Source organism: Papaver somniferum, chromosome 4 (assembly GCF_003573695.1).
Source record: "Papaver somniferum cultivar HN1 chromosome 4, ASM357369v1, whole genome shotgun sequence".
Classification (NCBI taxonomy): domain Eukaryota; kingdom Viridiplantae; phylum Streptophyta; class Magnoliopsida; order Ranunculales; family Papaveraceae; genus Papaver; species Papaver somniferum.
In genome coordinates this window covers 104,166,284-104,180,884 of record NC_039361.1, presented here as the reverse complement: position 1 = coordinate 104,180,884, position 14,601 = coordinate 104,166,284, and the positions used below count along the sequence as shown (strand labels likewise).

At 35.6% G+C, this 14,601-nt stretch overlaps 2 protein-coding genes and 1 long non-coding RNA gene across 4 annotated transcripts; 2 read left to right on the top strand and 1 right to left on the bottom strand.

The window, feature by feature from the left end:
• Positions 1 to 2,627: 2,627 nt before the first annotated feature.
• LOC113272914 (zinc finger MYM-type protein 5-like) lies at positions 2,628 to 3,773 on the top strand. Its single transcript, XM_026522701.1, has one exon. The coding sequence runs from the start codon at positions 2,628 to 2,630 to the stop codon at positions 3,771 to 3,773; it is 1,146 nt and encodes a 381-aa protein (XP_026378486.1).
• Positions 3,774 to 6,029: 2,256 nt separating this feature from the next.
• On the top strand, positions 6,030 to 7,157 carry LOC113272913 (putative ubiquitin-conjugating enzyme E2 38). Its single transcript, XM_026522700.1, has one exon. It carries the CDS (start codon positions 6,030 to 6,032, stop codon positions 7,155 to 7,157), a length of 1,128 nt encoding a protein of 375 aa, XP_026378485.1.
• Positions 7,158 to 10,834: 3,677 nt separating this feature from the next.
• Positions 10,835 to 12,682, bottom strand: LOC113274128. Of its 2 annotated transcripts, XR_003322811.1 has the most exons (5): positions 12,418 to 12,682; positions 12,292 to 12,346; positions 11,750 to 11,873; positions 11,420 to 11,525; positions 10,835 to 11,053 (listed from the first exon to the last, which is right to left on the bottom strand). It is a non-coding gene; the product is annotated as an uncharacterized LOC113274128 (long non-coding RNA). The 2 variants fall into 2 exon arrangements; XR_003322810.1 differs by having other exon boundaries at positions 12,292 to 12,682.
• Between the last annotated feature and the right edge of the window lie 1,919 nt (positions 12,683 to 14,601).

The window sequence follows — 14,601 nt, the reverse complement described above, 5'->3', positions numbered from 1 at the left end:
CGCCGCCACCACCATCTAATTGATTGAATTCAAATTTAAGATCGACCACCAATTGATTGAAGAGATCTGTTTTCTTCTTCAAATCAAATATCTATTTAATTCAAATCGAATAACAGGATATCCGTTTTAGAAGGCAGGGATATAAATATTTTTGGTAAGGATAGTTGTGAAGATCCATAGATAGTAGGGACAATAATTCAATTTCCACAATAAATTAGTGGCCTATCTTTACCCCCTAGCTTGCTACTAGTATCGACTTCCCCCCTAAACTTTAATTCTGGACTGAAACACCCCTACCGGGTATGTTGACCGCTGCACTTGCTAATGTAATTTGGGACATTGTTTAAACCTAGTTTGGCATGGTGACCCCCACGGACCTAGATATTAGAAATTATATTCATTGAAGATCCGAAAGTCCGTTCATTCGTGGTATATGAAATTATTTGATAGCTTTTGAGCAGAAGCTTCCCTTAAAGATAAAGATACAAAAAGTGCAGGTTAATAATGAGACGATAGATGAGAAATAATGTATGGATGGATAGTAAGAAAGGACAATAAAGATGTACACATACATGGTATGGAGGCTATGGCCTCTTTTCTCCCTCTTCTCGACAATAATCCTTAGGAGACGAGTACTATTAGATCTTTAAATGTACTATGCCTTGGTGATGTTTTTGGGAGTATCATGGTTTATTCACAGTTCAGATAGGCATATGAACCCAGGCAAATGTTAAGATCGGGATAAGGCTAATTTTATTTTAAGTATAGCACACTTAGACTTAGTTGTTAGTACAGAAATGCAAAAGAGAAAAAAATTCAGATGTAATGTTACTGGATAATTGAAGATCTAATGGGTTTAACCAGAATGTTAAGGGTATTTAAGTCCAAAACTTGGCTTTAGGGGAAAGTTTATACTATTTGTAACCTGGGAGGTAAAATCAGATCACTAATTTGTTTAGGGGTAAACTCAAAAACCCCGCAATTTAATGATTGACCTTTTTTTTATATAAATTGGAATGATCACATCACATAAGAGATTTTTTAAAGGGCTTTTTTTTTTCTTTTTTGGTCAGAGGTCATTTTTCTTTTATTTAGAGTATGTTATTCTACCCTCACCGAATTTCATACCGTGAAATATCCGGGGAGGGAATGCACCGAAGAGCCCAGAAACCATTCTGAAATCGAGAATGATTAATTGACCAAAAATTGTGCACCGAAGTTGCACCGTCTTAGGAGGGACGGGCCCACATCTGCCCTTCCCAGGTCCAAATGTTTAGAGCGCAAGGTAGAGACTGTGCGATTCCCTGCGGTACGTAACGCTTCGGTGTGTCTATCAAGGCTGTTCTGAAATAATATTGCCTATCGAACTTTTGATTTTTACGATTTCCAGCATTCGGTGTTGGGTTGCACGACGCGGATGCGGACACTACAACATTCTCAAAAAACTAGGACGTGAACATGTATATACATATTTTATTTATATATAATTATGTATTTATACAACATAGTCAAGTGTTTTGATCCTAAAAATTAGAAAATAATGCTACTATGTATAAATTTTAAAAGAAAAAGAGAGATTGTTTGTTTATACACGTCGAAGGTCAAGCAATCAATCACTAGTAAACACATGGCACCATCAAAATGCATTCATAGAACAACATATGTCCAACCAAGAATATATGTGATGTCATTTCCAATTGCAAAACCCTAATAAAGACTTAAATGATTGATCTAAATGTTTGTCGTTCTTCATTTAGTTAACAATAGTAAAAATAAAGGAAGAAGTTTAAATGAAAATGAAAAAAAAAAAGCTTTAAACCCTAATTATCGGTGCGTCCAAACAAGACGCGCGCATGATTAATACGTCGGACACGCGTCGTGTCAGCGTCTAACGCGCGTCCTGTGTCCGACGCGGACACGACTCATTAGACGTAGCGTCCGTGCCAGGGCCGGCCCTGAGGCAAAGTCAACGAAGGTTGACTTTGGGGCAGCAGCTAAAGGGGTAGCAAAAATAGGATTTTATCTAGGGGGATTGTGATAAAAAAAATGAAAATGAAGGTTTAAAACATGAGTACAGAAAGTAAAAAGGATGTATAGGAAGATAAGTAGGGGGCATATTATGAATAAGAACTTACTTTAAAGGCCTTTTGCTCAATATATAATAAATATCATATATTACAGAGATTTTTTTCTCTCGATTTTTCTATCAAAATCTCGTCTTCTTCCTTTTCCCTTCCCTGCTCCTCTGGCTCTTCGTCTTCGGATCTTCCATTGTTGCGACACCACCATCTCCACGGTAAGTAGAATCAAAACCCAAATTCAATCATGAAGCATAAGATAGATTGACATTTATATATTATAATTGATTTTGCATCTAATCTTTGGTTTTCAGTTAGTATAACTTAAGTGCATTTTTAGGGCAAAAAGTTTTAAACCCCCAATTCAATCATAAGAATAGATTATCATGTATGTTCTATGATTGATTTTAAATGCTATCTTTTGATTCTCAGTTAACATTACTTAATTGTATATTTTAGGGCAAATTTTTTTTAATTGAACCCCCAATTTTTAGTGAAATTTTTTTGTTTGTTGTTCTTGTTTGCTGAGCAATTTTCTTTGTTGAATCAATGGCAGGTATGCCTCTGAAAAGAAAACAATCATCTGGATGTCAAAATAGGAAGAACCAAAAAAAGAGATTGGCATCTACTAAATCTCTTGCAGGTTCTTTTGATAAGTTTTTGATTAGGAATCAACCAATAGTTGGGAACGCCACCAACGAAGATGATGCTACAGCTGATAAGGGTATGAATGAGGGGAATGAGAACGATGGTATTGCTGATAATGGCATGAATGAGGGGAATGTAAGTGATGGGGCTGCTGATAATGGGATTGAGGAGGATAATGTGAATGTTGGTGTTGCTAATAATGGTGTTAATGAGGGGATTAAAGGTGCTGATGGTGATAATAGAGATAGAAATGAGGATGATGCAAACACAACAGCAGAAAATAATGAAGTTGGAAATTGTGGTGATAAGTTAACAGATAGAGACATGCTTGATCCAGGTAATTGGGAAACAATTGATAAAAAACTTGTTGATTTTTTGGTAGAGAAGGGTCCGGTAAGAGTTGATAATATCATATTCCCTAGAGATGACAAGAACGATTGTTTCTCTAGCTATCATTACTTTCGGAAATTGAGCAATTTTGAGAAACAAGATAGAAGATGGTTAGTGTATTCGAAAACTTTGGACAAGGTATTCTGTTTTTGTTGTAAACTGTTCATGAAAAGGGAAAGTAATTATCAGTTGTGCAGTACTGGGTTTAATGATTGGAATAACCTAAGTGGAAGACTCGCAAGTCATGAAAACTGTGGAGTGCATCATCGTTGTATGTATGATTGGCTTGAGTTGGAATTAAGATTGAGAAAGGAAAAAACTATCGACAAAAGAATACAAGAACAAATCAACAAAGAGAGAAAACATTATAAAGAAGTATTGGAGAGGATGAAGGATGGAGTGTTGTTTCTAGCGAAGAATGGTTTAGCATTTCGTGGCGATAATGAGAAAGTTTATACAAAAAACAATGGTAACTTCTTAAGCTTCATAGAGACACTTGGAAAATATGATCCCGTGTTAAAGTATCATCTGGAGAGCATTGAAAAGAATGAAATGCGTACTCATTATCTCAGCCACAAGATTCAAAACGAACTGATTTCAATGCTTGCCGATGCAACGAGAAAGCTTATTGTCAAGAAAATCCACGAAGCCAAATAATTTTCAGTTATTCTTGATTGTACTCCTGATGTTTCTCGCAGGGAACAAATGTATATTATCATCCGATGCGTAGATGTTTCAACAACAAGAATCGAAGAGTATTATCTTGGGTTTTTGCGAGTGGAAGATAAAACAGGAGAAGGTTTATTTTTTGAACTTGAAGATGCATTAATCAATCTTGGGTTAAACATTGATGATATAAGAGGACAAGGGTATGACAATGGAGCAAACATGAAAGGAAAACATAAAGGTGTGCAGGCAAGATTACTCGAGATCAATCCAAGAGCTTTCTACACACCATGTGCTTGTCATAGTCTTAATCTCATACTTTCAGATATGGCCAAGTCTTGTCCTAAAGCAAGTTCTTTTTTTGGATCCATACAACGTATTTATACACTTTTTTCAGCTTCAACCAACCGGTGGGATGTATTTAAAGAGGAGATTGGAAAGAAGGGATGGACACTTAAACCGTTGTCAGATACACGGTGGGAAATCCGTGTCGCAAGTGTCAAAGCAATAAGATACCAAGCTCAAAAAATTCGAAATGCTTTAGAGAGATTGCGAGATTCATCCCCTATCTCTCAAGAAGTCAGCACTGCCGACAGCTTAGTAAGTTTTGACTTGCATAATTTTGAATTTTATCTTAGCTTGACTATCTGGTATAGACTTCTGTTTGCTGTTAATACTGTGAGTAAGTCATTGCAATCTAAAGATATGGACATTGGTGTTGCTATACAACAAATGAAAGGTCTTATTGAGTTTTTTTAAAGACTTTAGAGTAAATGGGTTTCAAAAGGCAATGGATGAAGCTAAGGAGATTGCAAGAGCGATGGGAACTGAACCTACATTTCGTGAAGTTCGTAACACCCGTACTACCGAACCAACATCAGGTGAGGAGTTTTTTAGAAAAAATTACTTCTTATATATAGTAGATAGTGCTATGTCTTCATTCCGAACCAGATTTGAACAATTTCAAATGTACGAAGAAATATTTGGGTTTTTGTATGACTTGAACAAGTTGAAATATATGAGTGAGGATGAACTGATGAGTGCATGTGTTGCACTTGAAGCTTATTTGAAGCATGGTAGATCTAGTGATATTGATGGCAGGGAATTATGTATGGAACTAATCGTCATGCGAATTGTACTACCTAGTTCGTGTAGTAAGCCAATCGATGTCTTACAATTTTTACTAAGAATGGGTGGTTGTTACCCTAATGCATGGATTGCTTATAGGATATTGCTTACGATTCCAGTCACAGTCGCCTCCGCGGAAAGAAGTTTTTCCAAGCTAAAGTTGATTTTCTCGTATCTTCGATCAACTATGTCGCAGGAAAGACTAGTAGGATTATCTATGTTAGCAATTGAAAATGACATGGCTATGCAAGTTGATTTTAAAATTGTACTTTCTGATTTCGCATCCAGGAATGCAAGAAGGGTCATTTTCGAATAGATGGTAATCTGTGTTATTATTCGAATCGAATGAACTGTTATTATTATTGTTTTTTTGAATATATGTTCTGTTGAGATATTTGACAAGCTTGTGGAAACATTTGGGAACTTAATATATGTATTTATAGGCTTAAATATGACAGAAAATGAGGCTAACATAGTTTGTACACCACCTTATGCTGCTCCTGACTGTAGTTTGCTGGGGGGGGGGGGGCAATATTTTTTAGGTAAGCTTTGGGGCAGCAAAATGCCAGGGCCGGCCCTGCTCCGTGCAACCCAGATCCGGTGCCATATAAGAAAGCACGAAATATTCCACAGAAAAACTTATATATAATTTGTTATATAAGACCTCAGAAAAGAAATTTTGTTCCATCAGTAGTCCCTCACCGCGGAACAAGTCTTTTGATCTTCTTCTTCTATCTTTCAACCCTCGTGTGAAGCTTCTTTCAATTTTAAGGTAAGAATACACAACTGTTGTTATGGATTGACGTCTTTTCTGAGCGATATCTCTTTTCTAGATTGATTTTTTGTCCTACCTGCTAAGCCCCTCGCGCAAAGTCGCTAACTACTTTGAATTTGGTTTAAATTTGATCTATGATTTCCCATCATGCATGCAAAAATTTCACCAGTGACTTTCTGAATTTATGGTTATAATTCCTCTTAGGACACAAAATACCAAACCTCCTAGGATTCGGTGTTTCTAATAAATATCAATGTGAATCGTATAAATATATATCAATGACCCTTTTATTTGTCTCTTGTCAAGCAGAAACAAGGCATCAGAGAACCACTAAGGAAGGCAGAATGGTAGATTACAACCCTGACAAAGAGATGGTCGAAATAATAATCGTTGGTAGCGAAGAAAACCAAAAAGCAGGAACCTGCAGAGAAGCTGAAAAAGTTGATAAAACAATCAATAAAAGTCAGTTCAAGCAATTTGACTTCGTGTCTTCTGCCGCTCAAGACGAGAAAGGAATTACTTATAATTCTGCTACATCCTCCTCTCCAAGTAACCAACAAATAAACCATAATAATACTGAGAGGCACGACAGGATACTGCAAGAGTGGGAGAAACTCAAAACGGGATTACCTGAATCAACTTACGTTAGGGTCTACGACAACGATGTTGTGAGAGCTGTGATAATTGGTGGAGAAGGTACGCTTTACCGTGACGGTTTATTCTTCTTTGATATAATATTGCCGCCCAGTTATCCGAACGTTCCGCCTGAAGTTCACTGTTACTATACATGCGCGGTGAGTTATCTACATGGTGCTGGCATTGATACGCATAGAATAGATACACGTTGGTCATATTATCACAGTGAAAAATTGCTGGTTGCTAAATGGAATCCATATACATCGACAATACTTGATATTTTGCTATCTATTCAACTAGTATTTCAAACCGAGAACCCGCAAAAAAAGAACCACGGTATGAACATAAACGATTCCCGTCTACAAAAAGGCTTTAAGATTGGTTTCAGGACGGATGAATCTTTTGACAGCAATGAGAGGCTATTTAAGGCAAACTGCCTGACAATGTTGGCTACTCTGAAGAACCCACCAAAGCATTTCGAAGAATTTGTTGCACAACATTTTCGCGACCGTGCGGAAACAATTTTAACTCTGTGTAACCGTTTCAAAATCAGACGTGGTAACCCCAAATATAAGACGAAGATGTGCAGGGAGTATCATGATTCTATGATTAATGTATACGCAAAGCTTCTAAAGGCGTTTATAAAGAATGGTTCTTCCGTGGATGGCTTCATAGGAGATATTAACTTGGATGACGTCCACGACTCTGATTATGTTGAGAAGCTCACTTGTGATAAAATTGTAACAACGCTTATAATTTTTGCACTTCTTTTTATTTGCGGATTTGGTGGTGCGATTGTGGGTATAATTCAAGCGGTCAATAAGACATCGTCATAATAATTAAGAACCTAATAATAATTTACTCTTGTTTTGTGGATTTTTTTCTTTTTAGCTTAGCATATGAACCATTATATCTTCAGTTTCTCCTCCGGTAATCTGGAGATAATAGCATTGGTTGGATTCGTATCCGAATCCTTACCAATCCCATATTTTCTCAACTGCATTCCCTTACTGTAGACTGTTTGAAATCACCTAGGCCCTGCAACAAACAAAACGCGGTACTGCATTCTTTCACCAGAAAATCACTATACGCACCCACACGAATTTAAAGTTACGATTCTTGATGTATAAATCCCTAATAGCGCAAATACGGTTTTGGAAGTCGAACACTGACCATAAGAACAATTTTGGCACGTAGAGAAGCTTCCTAAAAGAAATGTTCTGAGAACATCTTCGCGAAATGTTAATATATTTATTTTTAACACAAAAACCCCAAATTTAAATGTTGGTTTCATCAAATTTTATGATGAAACCAAAATAAAATTTGATGAAACTAACATTTAAATTTGGGGTTTTTGTATAAATTTTTAAAAATTTGGGGTTTTTGTATCAATTTTGTTTACGACGGAGTTTTAATGGATCCCAACATTTGAGTGGGGTTTTTGTACCACAGGTTTGGTCACCTTGGGTTTTTATGACTAGTTTTGTATATTTATTGATAATTTATGAACAAACAATTCTAGGAATGGCCATGGGTGGGTATGCACATCTCAGTCACTGACCCTTCATAGAAAAAATAACCATACCCTCCCCATTACCTACATCAATTGGCGATAAAATAAAATGTAAGGCGGGCTGGAAAAAAGATAAATGTAATGGATAAAACTGCTCACACTTGCGCCTAAGGCATTTTATTATCTAGGCGCCCTACTCGTGCGGCTAGGGCGCCTTTCACAATGTAGAATCCGATTCCATAACTAATACATGTTCCTAAAATTTGACGGAATTCCCTCGAATATAAATATGGAAATTTTGACCCGGTTGGTTATATATATATTCCATCAAGAGTCACAGTAAAACAAATCTTTTGATCTTTGAGACTTTCAAGTTTCAACCTTGTTGGCCTTGTGTGAAGCTTCTTTTTATTCATATCAATGGTAAGAAAAATAAGTTTCGATCCTTAATAGAAGTGCTTAATGAAATACAACACCACAAGATGATATGTTTCTCTCTCTTTGTCTGTGCTATACTCTCTTGTTAGATATATACTTTTCAGCACATATACCATTTCTCAGTGATCGTAAATCAGTCATATGCTCTATATATCCCCCCCCCCTTTTTGTCACAAAAATGACAATGACATTAAAGAATAAAAGAGAAAACAAAAATGATCTCACAAGCACATAAGAACTTATACAACCTATTGGAGTTATGCACGTAAGTTTAACATACCATTTTAGATATGCAATACTAAAATCGAAACTACCTAAGTAATTTTCTTTAGCACCTTATCAAGAAAACAATTGTCCGGAGCAATTTTCCGTTTGATTTTATAAGTCGGAAAAGATTAGGAATTAACCCCGATGCTTATTAGGATCCAATTGTTCATAAACAATTGTACTTCATTTAGACAAGATAAAACTAGAATACTAGTTTTCTTATTAAGGATTCGATTGGACTTGAACAATCGTACCTCGTTTCGATAGACCTAAACTAAGATCAAAATTTTCTCAGTTTTTCTTATTAGGAATCATATGGACTAATTAAACAATTGAACCTCCTGTTTCCTTAAGCAAAAGCAAAAGTAGGAAATTTAAATCATCTTTTCTTAACAGAAAAACGATTAACAAACATAAATAAATAGTTACCTCGCTCGTAGATATGAAAAACTAGGATCCAAATCGATCAAGTTTTCATATCAGGAGATATTATCAAAATATTTCTTCCATCGGTTTCCACAACCACTCTCCCCACAAAGATATAAGTTTAAGAACTAGTTCAATATAAAACTCTCCCCTGTAAGTTTTTATTACCTATAAGACAAAAGAAACAAGACAACTTTTACCATCGAAAGGTCGACAAATGCAAAATACTAAAACCAAAACTCATACGTATACTACATAACACAATTCATGAAACATAAACCGATAATAGTATAATCGTGACTTCACGCATAATTTTAACCACATTTACTTATGATATTTTGATAAAAGCATCCCACGTGGTTAGATACGAAACCTTCTTATATCAAAGAGTCACAACATATTAAAAGATACACAAATATGAGATTGGAAATATTAGGGTTTGATCAAAACCGAAATGATATTCCATAAACCGAAAACTTAATCATGCTGAGTACAATATATCACATTCAAACTTTAAACGAACATAATGTCATAGAGTTACATTTCAGAGGATAGAAAGTATTACACAATCTCATGTTCGGATTTAGTGTCTTGATACTTGTTTGCAGTGATATCAAGTTCACAGGTAAGATCAGGATACTTTTTGTAGCATGATCAATCAAGTCAATGTAGTAGTCTGTCTTCCTTTGTAATATCCTCAAGATTTGAGATTTGAAAGCTTCTCTTCTTGGAATTGGTGCACTGTGCATCATCCCTCTCATTTGGTTGATTATTCCTTCCTTAAGACAAAAGTCGTATAACTATATAGACTTCGATTATACACATTTGATATTTCGAGCTGAGTTCAACTCGCTTATATATTTCTTGAAATATGTGTTGGTAAGCTTTCTCTTTAACCAAGTTCATCTTATATTTTTGACGAAAGTCAAAAGATGATCATGTGAAAATCGATAGTTACATCTTACAGAATTTGTATGAGACAGTCATTTGATGTAGACTCGAAATATTTCGTATTGATCTACCGATCACTTGAAAATTACTTTAAAGCTAATAGTTTGTTTGAGACAGCTATTGTCGTCTTCCAAGAATGTGTCAATGATTGAAACGGGAGTTTAGAAAAATTAACCATGATTGGATATAACACAATTTCCTACTTGTATGATAACTATTGCAAGTTATTCCAAGTCCGGGAACCATAGTATGCATACCCGTATGCGTACTGGTTGGTTTAATGAAAGTCCGGGAACTTAGTATGCATACTCGCATGCGTACTGGCGTAAATTCACGTCCGAAAATTCAATTGAGTTTGGAAGGTATGCGTACCCGTTCGCATACTGGCGAACCTAAACTAAGTACGGCCACTAAGGTATGGGTACCCATTTGCATACTTGAGTAGGTTATGTTCTAAAATCTGTTTGTTCATGAACTAATACATTTATATATTAACACTAGTGGAAAATGGTAGTTTCGCGACTGTCAAAGAAAGTCATGGATACGAGTTAAATGACTTGCTTTGGAGGTTGGGGAAAGGGACGCTGTTTGAGCGCCTTTTTCATCCATGACGTGGCTATGCGGGTCGCTGAACAACCTATACCAACGACCGATTTTAACGGTCCAAGGGTTATGACTGACCACAATCAGTCGAAGATATGGATTTTAATATAAAAAAATAATATTCAAATAGGCTGGCTGAATCTATTTGGCCTGACTGAATCTGATTAAATCTCAGATGGAACTCAAATGAGAATTCAAATAAAACTCAAATGAAAACCAAATAAAAATTAAGTTCAATGAACCTGAACATTTCCATTAATCAGTCAGTGTATTATTCATCATACAATTTATAACTGAATTCAGTTTACACTGGGATTCAAAATCATACAAAAAAGGATTCAAATTCTGAATTCACGCAATCCAAATCCTAATACGTTCAAGGTTCTTAAAGATAAGAGAAACTAGCCTCAGTAAGTTCAAAGTGTCTTAAAGAAAACTGCAAACCAGCAAAAGGATACACTACCTGGTTTTGAATTAAACCCACACACTTGATACACCTGCAGTAAAATGATCTAACACTTCATAAGGGGGCACCTGAAGCAAAAATAGTTACACGAAAAAGGATTCAGTTGACACTTAAGTTTGAAAGTAACAGAAAAAGTAAATTCTAAATTCTAGATGTATGGAAGGGTCAAAAGACTACAAGTCCAACATGGAACAACAAGCACCAAAGATTAAAAATACCCCACAAGTCAACATTTTCAGAAAATTTAGAACTATAATATCTCTGGAAGTATATAAATATTCCTTGATTTCATACATTCATAAAAATGAGCCTTCAATGTAGTTATTTCAGTGGGAAAATTTCTAGTAATCCTACAACTTAGGCACCCATTACAAATTTTAAGTTGAATATCACTATTATGAAACTAATCAATCAAGATAGGCATTACTCAGTACCTTGTTTGCAACCTGTATTTGAGGCTCTCCACAATCATATGTACAGTACATTTGATGAGAGATGGATTATGGGCTTCAATGTAACCTCCATGGTCAGCAACATCTCCTGCCTCCTCCAACCAATTAATAAATGAGTTCCAAAGTTTTATCAGCATTACACACAAACTTAAGCAATCAAGTTATACTCTACACAAGTAAAACAACAAACAACAATAAAGTCTCATTTTCAGCTCAATCCCCACCTCTTTTCAATGACATACCAACGAAAAACAAGTTTCATTCAAAAACAAAACTATGTAATAGCCAAAAATAGAGAATAATTGAAATTACCCTGTAATTTTTCTTAGAACACCGAAGACGACAAAATCTCATAGGATAGTTATTCATACCCCTTCATTGCCAGCAAACTTTCCTCCCAAATGATGAACTGAGCCCACACTTAACAATCGAGTACCTGCAGCAAAATTAATTTTTCATAACAAACAAAGACAAGCTGAAAACTTCTTATAACTTCATCAAAACACATTTAGATTATTGAAATTTCTCAAAACCCACATGTGCATCGAAACAATTTAACAATTTCAATTTGGATGGTAGCCATAATTAATCCTAGTAAAGAGTCCGTTAAGATAAGTCCAGGCTCAGCAAGTTTTTTTAGATGCATTTTTCCAGTGAATTAGTTATATGTCTGCCAACCTGTAAAAATCCATCATCCACTATAGATTTTAAAGCAGGTGGGAACCTCTCATTACTCAAGGGGGTCAAGAATTAAATAAAAAGTTTAAGAATAGGAAAAATCAACAGTAAACAAGACAAGAAAAGAGGAGAAAGAAAAAAAAACACAAGCCATTGGATGGAGACTTCAAACTCACCATTGTAGAATCTCAGCAACTGGTTCCCTACAGAATGATGTGGCCAAACTTCTCCCTGAATTTTCAAACAAGAAAGTTAATGAACCATCTTATATAACCTAGCATAACATAGAGTGTAATGGATACTTGATCTTCGTTCGTTGATTGTGGATCTATAACAGATGAGCTACTGGACAAGTTGGTGCAAGACTTCCAGGCTCATCAAAGTCACGCATAATTTCATCTACTCCTCCATCCTGAAGCTGCAATCAAAAATCAACACTAAACCAGTTAAACAATGATCTCGAGTCTCGGTTTGCTATCCTTGTCGCAAAATTGAAGGCACCATCTGATCCAGTTGTTGTAAATGTGTAATGAACCTGCAATGACCACATAAAGTTATCAAGCAAAATGTGAATCTTGAAATCCAACCTAGTTTTCGTGTTCTTCAGTCCTTGTACTCTCCTAAAGGGTGTGGCCAAAAACAAAGAAAATAAAAAGTCTTCCTATCACTTCCTTACTAAAAACCAAAGAACGAAAGTATAAGACAAACTAGTGACAAATTTGTTCAAAAGGTTCATGTATGGTGAGTTATTGGTAAATAATTTTTGTAGGGGAGGTTGTTTATAAAATGAATCCTACTTAAAATATACATTGCAGTGAACCGTAAAGTTCATGTATAGCATATCAAAAAAATCAGTAGTTGGCCAGCAGGCTGCTTATCAGTTATCACTAAAGTTGTAATTGGCGCATCTTCATGGTCATTTTTGGGAGCCATAAACACTTTCCTGGAATCATGTCTGTCTCTCTAGTAGGATTATGATAAGAAATCCCCAATTACTTAGAATTCTTAATTAAAACTAGGGTTAGGGTTAGGGTTAGAAATCCCTAAATTCTCTTGTTTTAGGCATTAGTTTATTTTTGGAAATTGTTCTGTTTTAAGAATTTTATTTTAGATTCCTAGTTATAGAAGTAGTTTCCTTTCTAGGTTACCTTTCCTTAATTTTATAGTTCAGTGGCCTATATAAGAAGGTCAAGTGTTATTAGTTTGATTATCTATGAGAATTATAAGTTTGTTCTAAGTTTCTGTGTTCTTTTAAAGTCTACTCTGCTGGCCGTGGGTAAGAACTATTAAGTTCTTATCATATGGTATCAGAGCAGGCGTATCCTGTTTATGACCAAAACTCGAAAACAAAAACAAGTAATTATGGAGAAGCAATTAGGTGAGATAACGGAGAAGATGGCTGAGATGACATCAAATCAAGCTTTGTTAATTGAGAGGATCGACCAGCTTGTGGAAAGCAAAGCAGTTGGGAATAATGAGGGACAAAACCAATCAAAAAGAGGAGGTGAGCGACTATATTTTTCCAAGTTTGATGGATCTGATGTAGAAGGTTGGCTCTTTAAGGCTGCACAATATTTTGAGTATTATGAAACACATGTGAATCAGAAAATCAAGTTGGCAACATGTAATTTAGATGGTAAAGCTTTACAATGGTATAGTGATGTAGTTTTGTAGTGGTAAGTAAAGTGTTTGTTTCTCGGACTTGTTGAGATTCGATTTTAGACTTAATATAATATGTACAAGGAAAGCTTTCACAGTATCGAGAGGTACTGATATTCAGGATTCCACCAAATTCCATTCATGTGACTCAATTAATAACTCCAATCGATTATAGCTCAAATATTAAAAATATGGACTCTTATTCTTTGCCAAAAATATATTTTTAAAACTTTAGATGTAAATCACAAGCATGGTGTATCAAAAGCTCTTACGTCTAAGCATACACCATCAAACGAAATCACAACTAATTAGTGAAAATCATGAATCAATTAAAATAAGTGCAAAAAGTCATAAAGAATTATTAAAATTACCACATGCGTGAAATAGGGTTTCCTCCGTCATCCCAGTGTTGGGGTTTAGCTCCTCATATTAATCATGATCTCAAAATACATGTATAAAGCTCAAAAGTTGATTAAAAGGGAGTAAAACAATCGCAACAGAAAAATCGCAACAGAAATAACTGTTGCAAAGGCGTTGTTCACTGTTACAAGAAGAACGATATATATGAAGTGCTGTTGAGAGTGCAGCTGCGACCCCCACAACTTTGTCGTAAACACTGTTGAAAAACGACTGTCTTCAGACGTCCGTTCCTCGTGTTCTTCAGCAGCAGCAGCAGAAACAGAGTTTGATCGAACTCTGATTTCTTCTTCTCTGGCCCTCCTCAGGTTCCCAAACTCTCGACACCCCTTATATATGACCCAACCAATCTATTTATATCAAAAAGGCCGATTAAATCTGTCCAAAATCTGTTTCTTTCTCTTCACGGC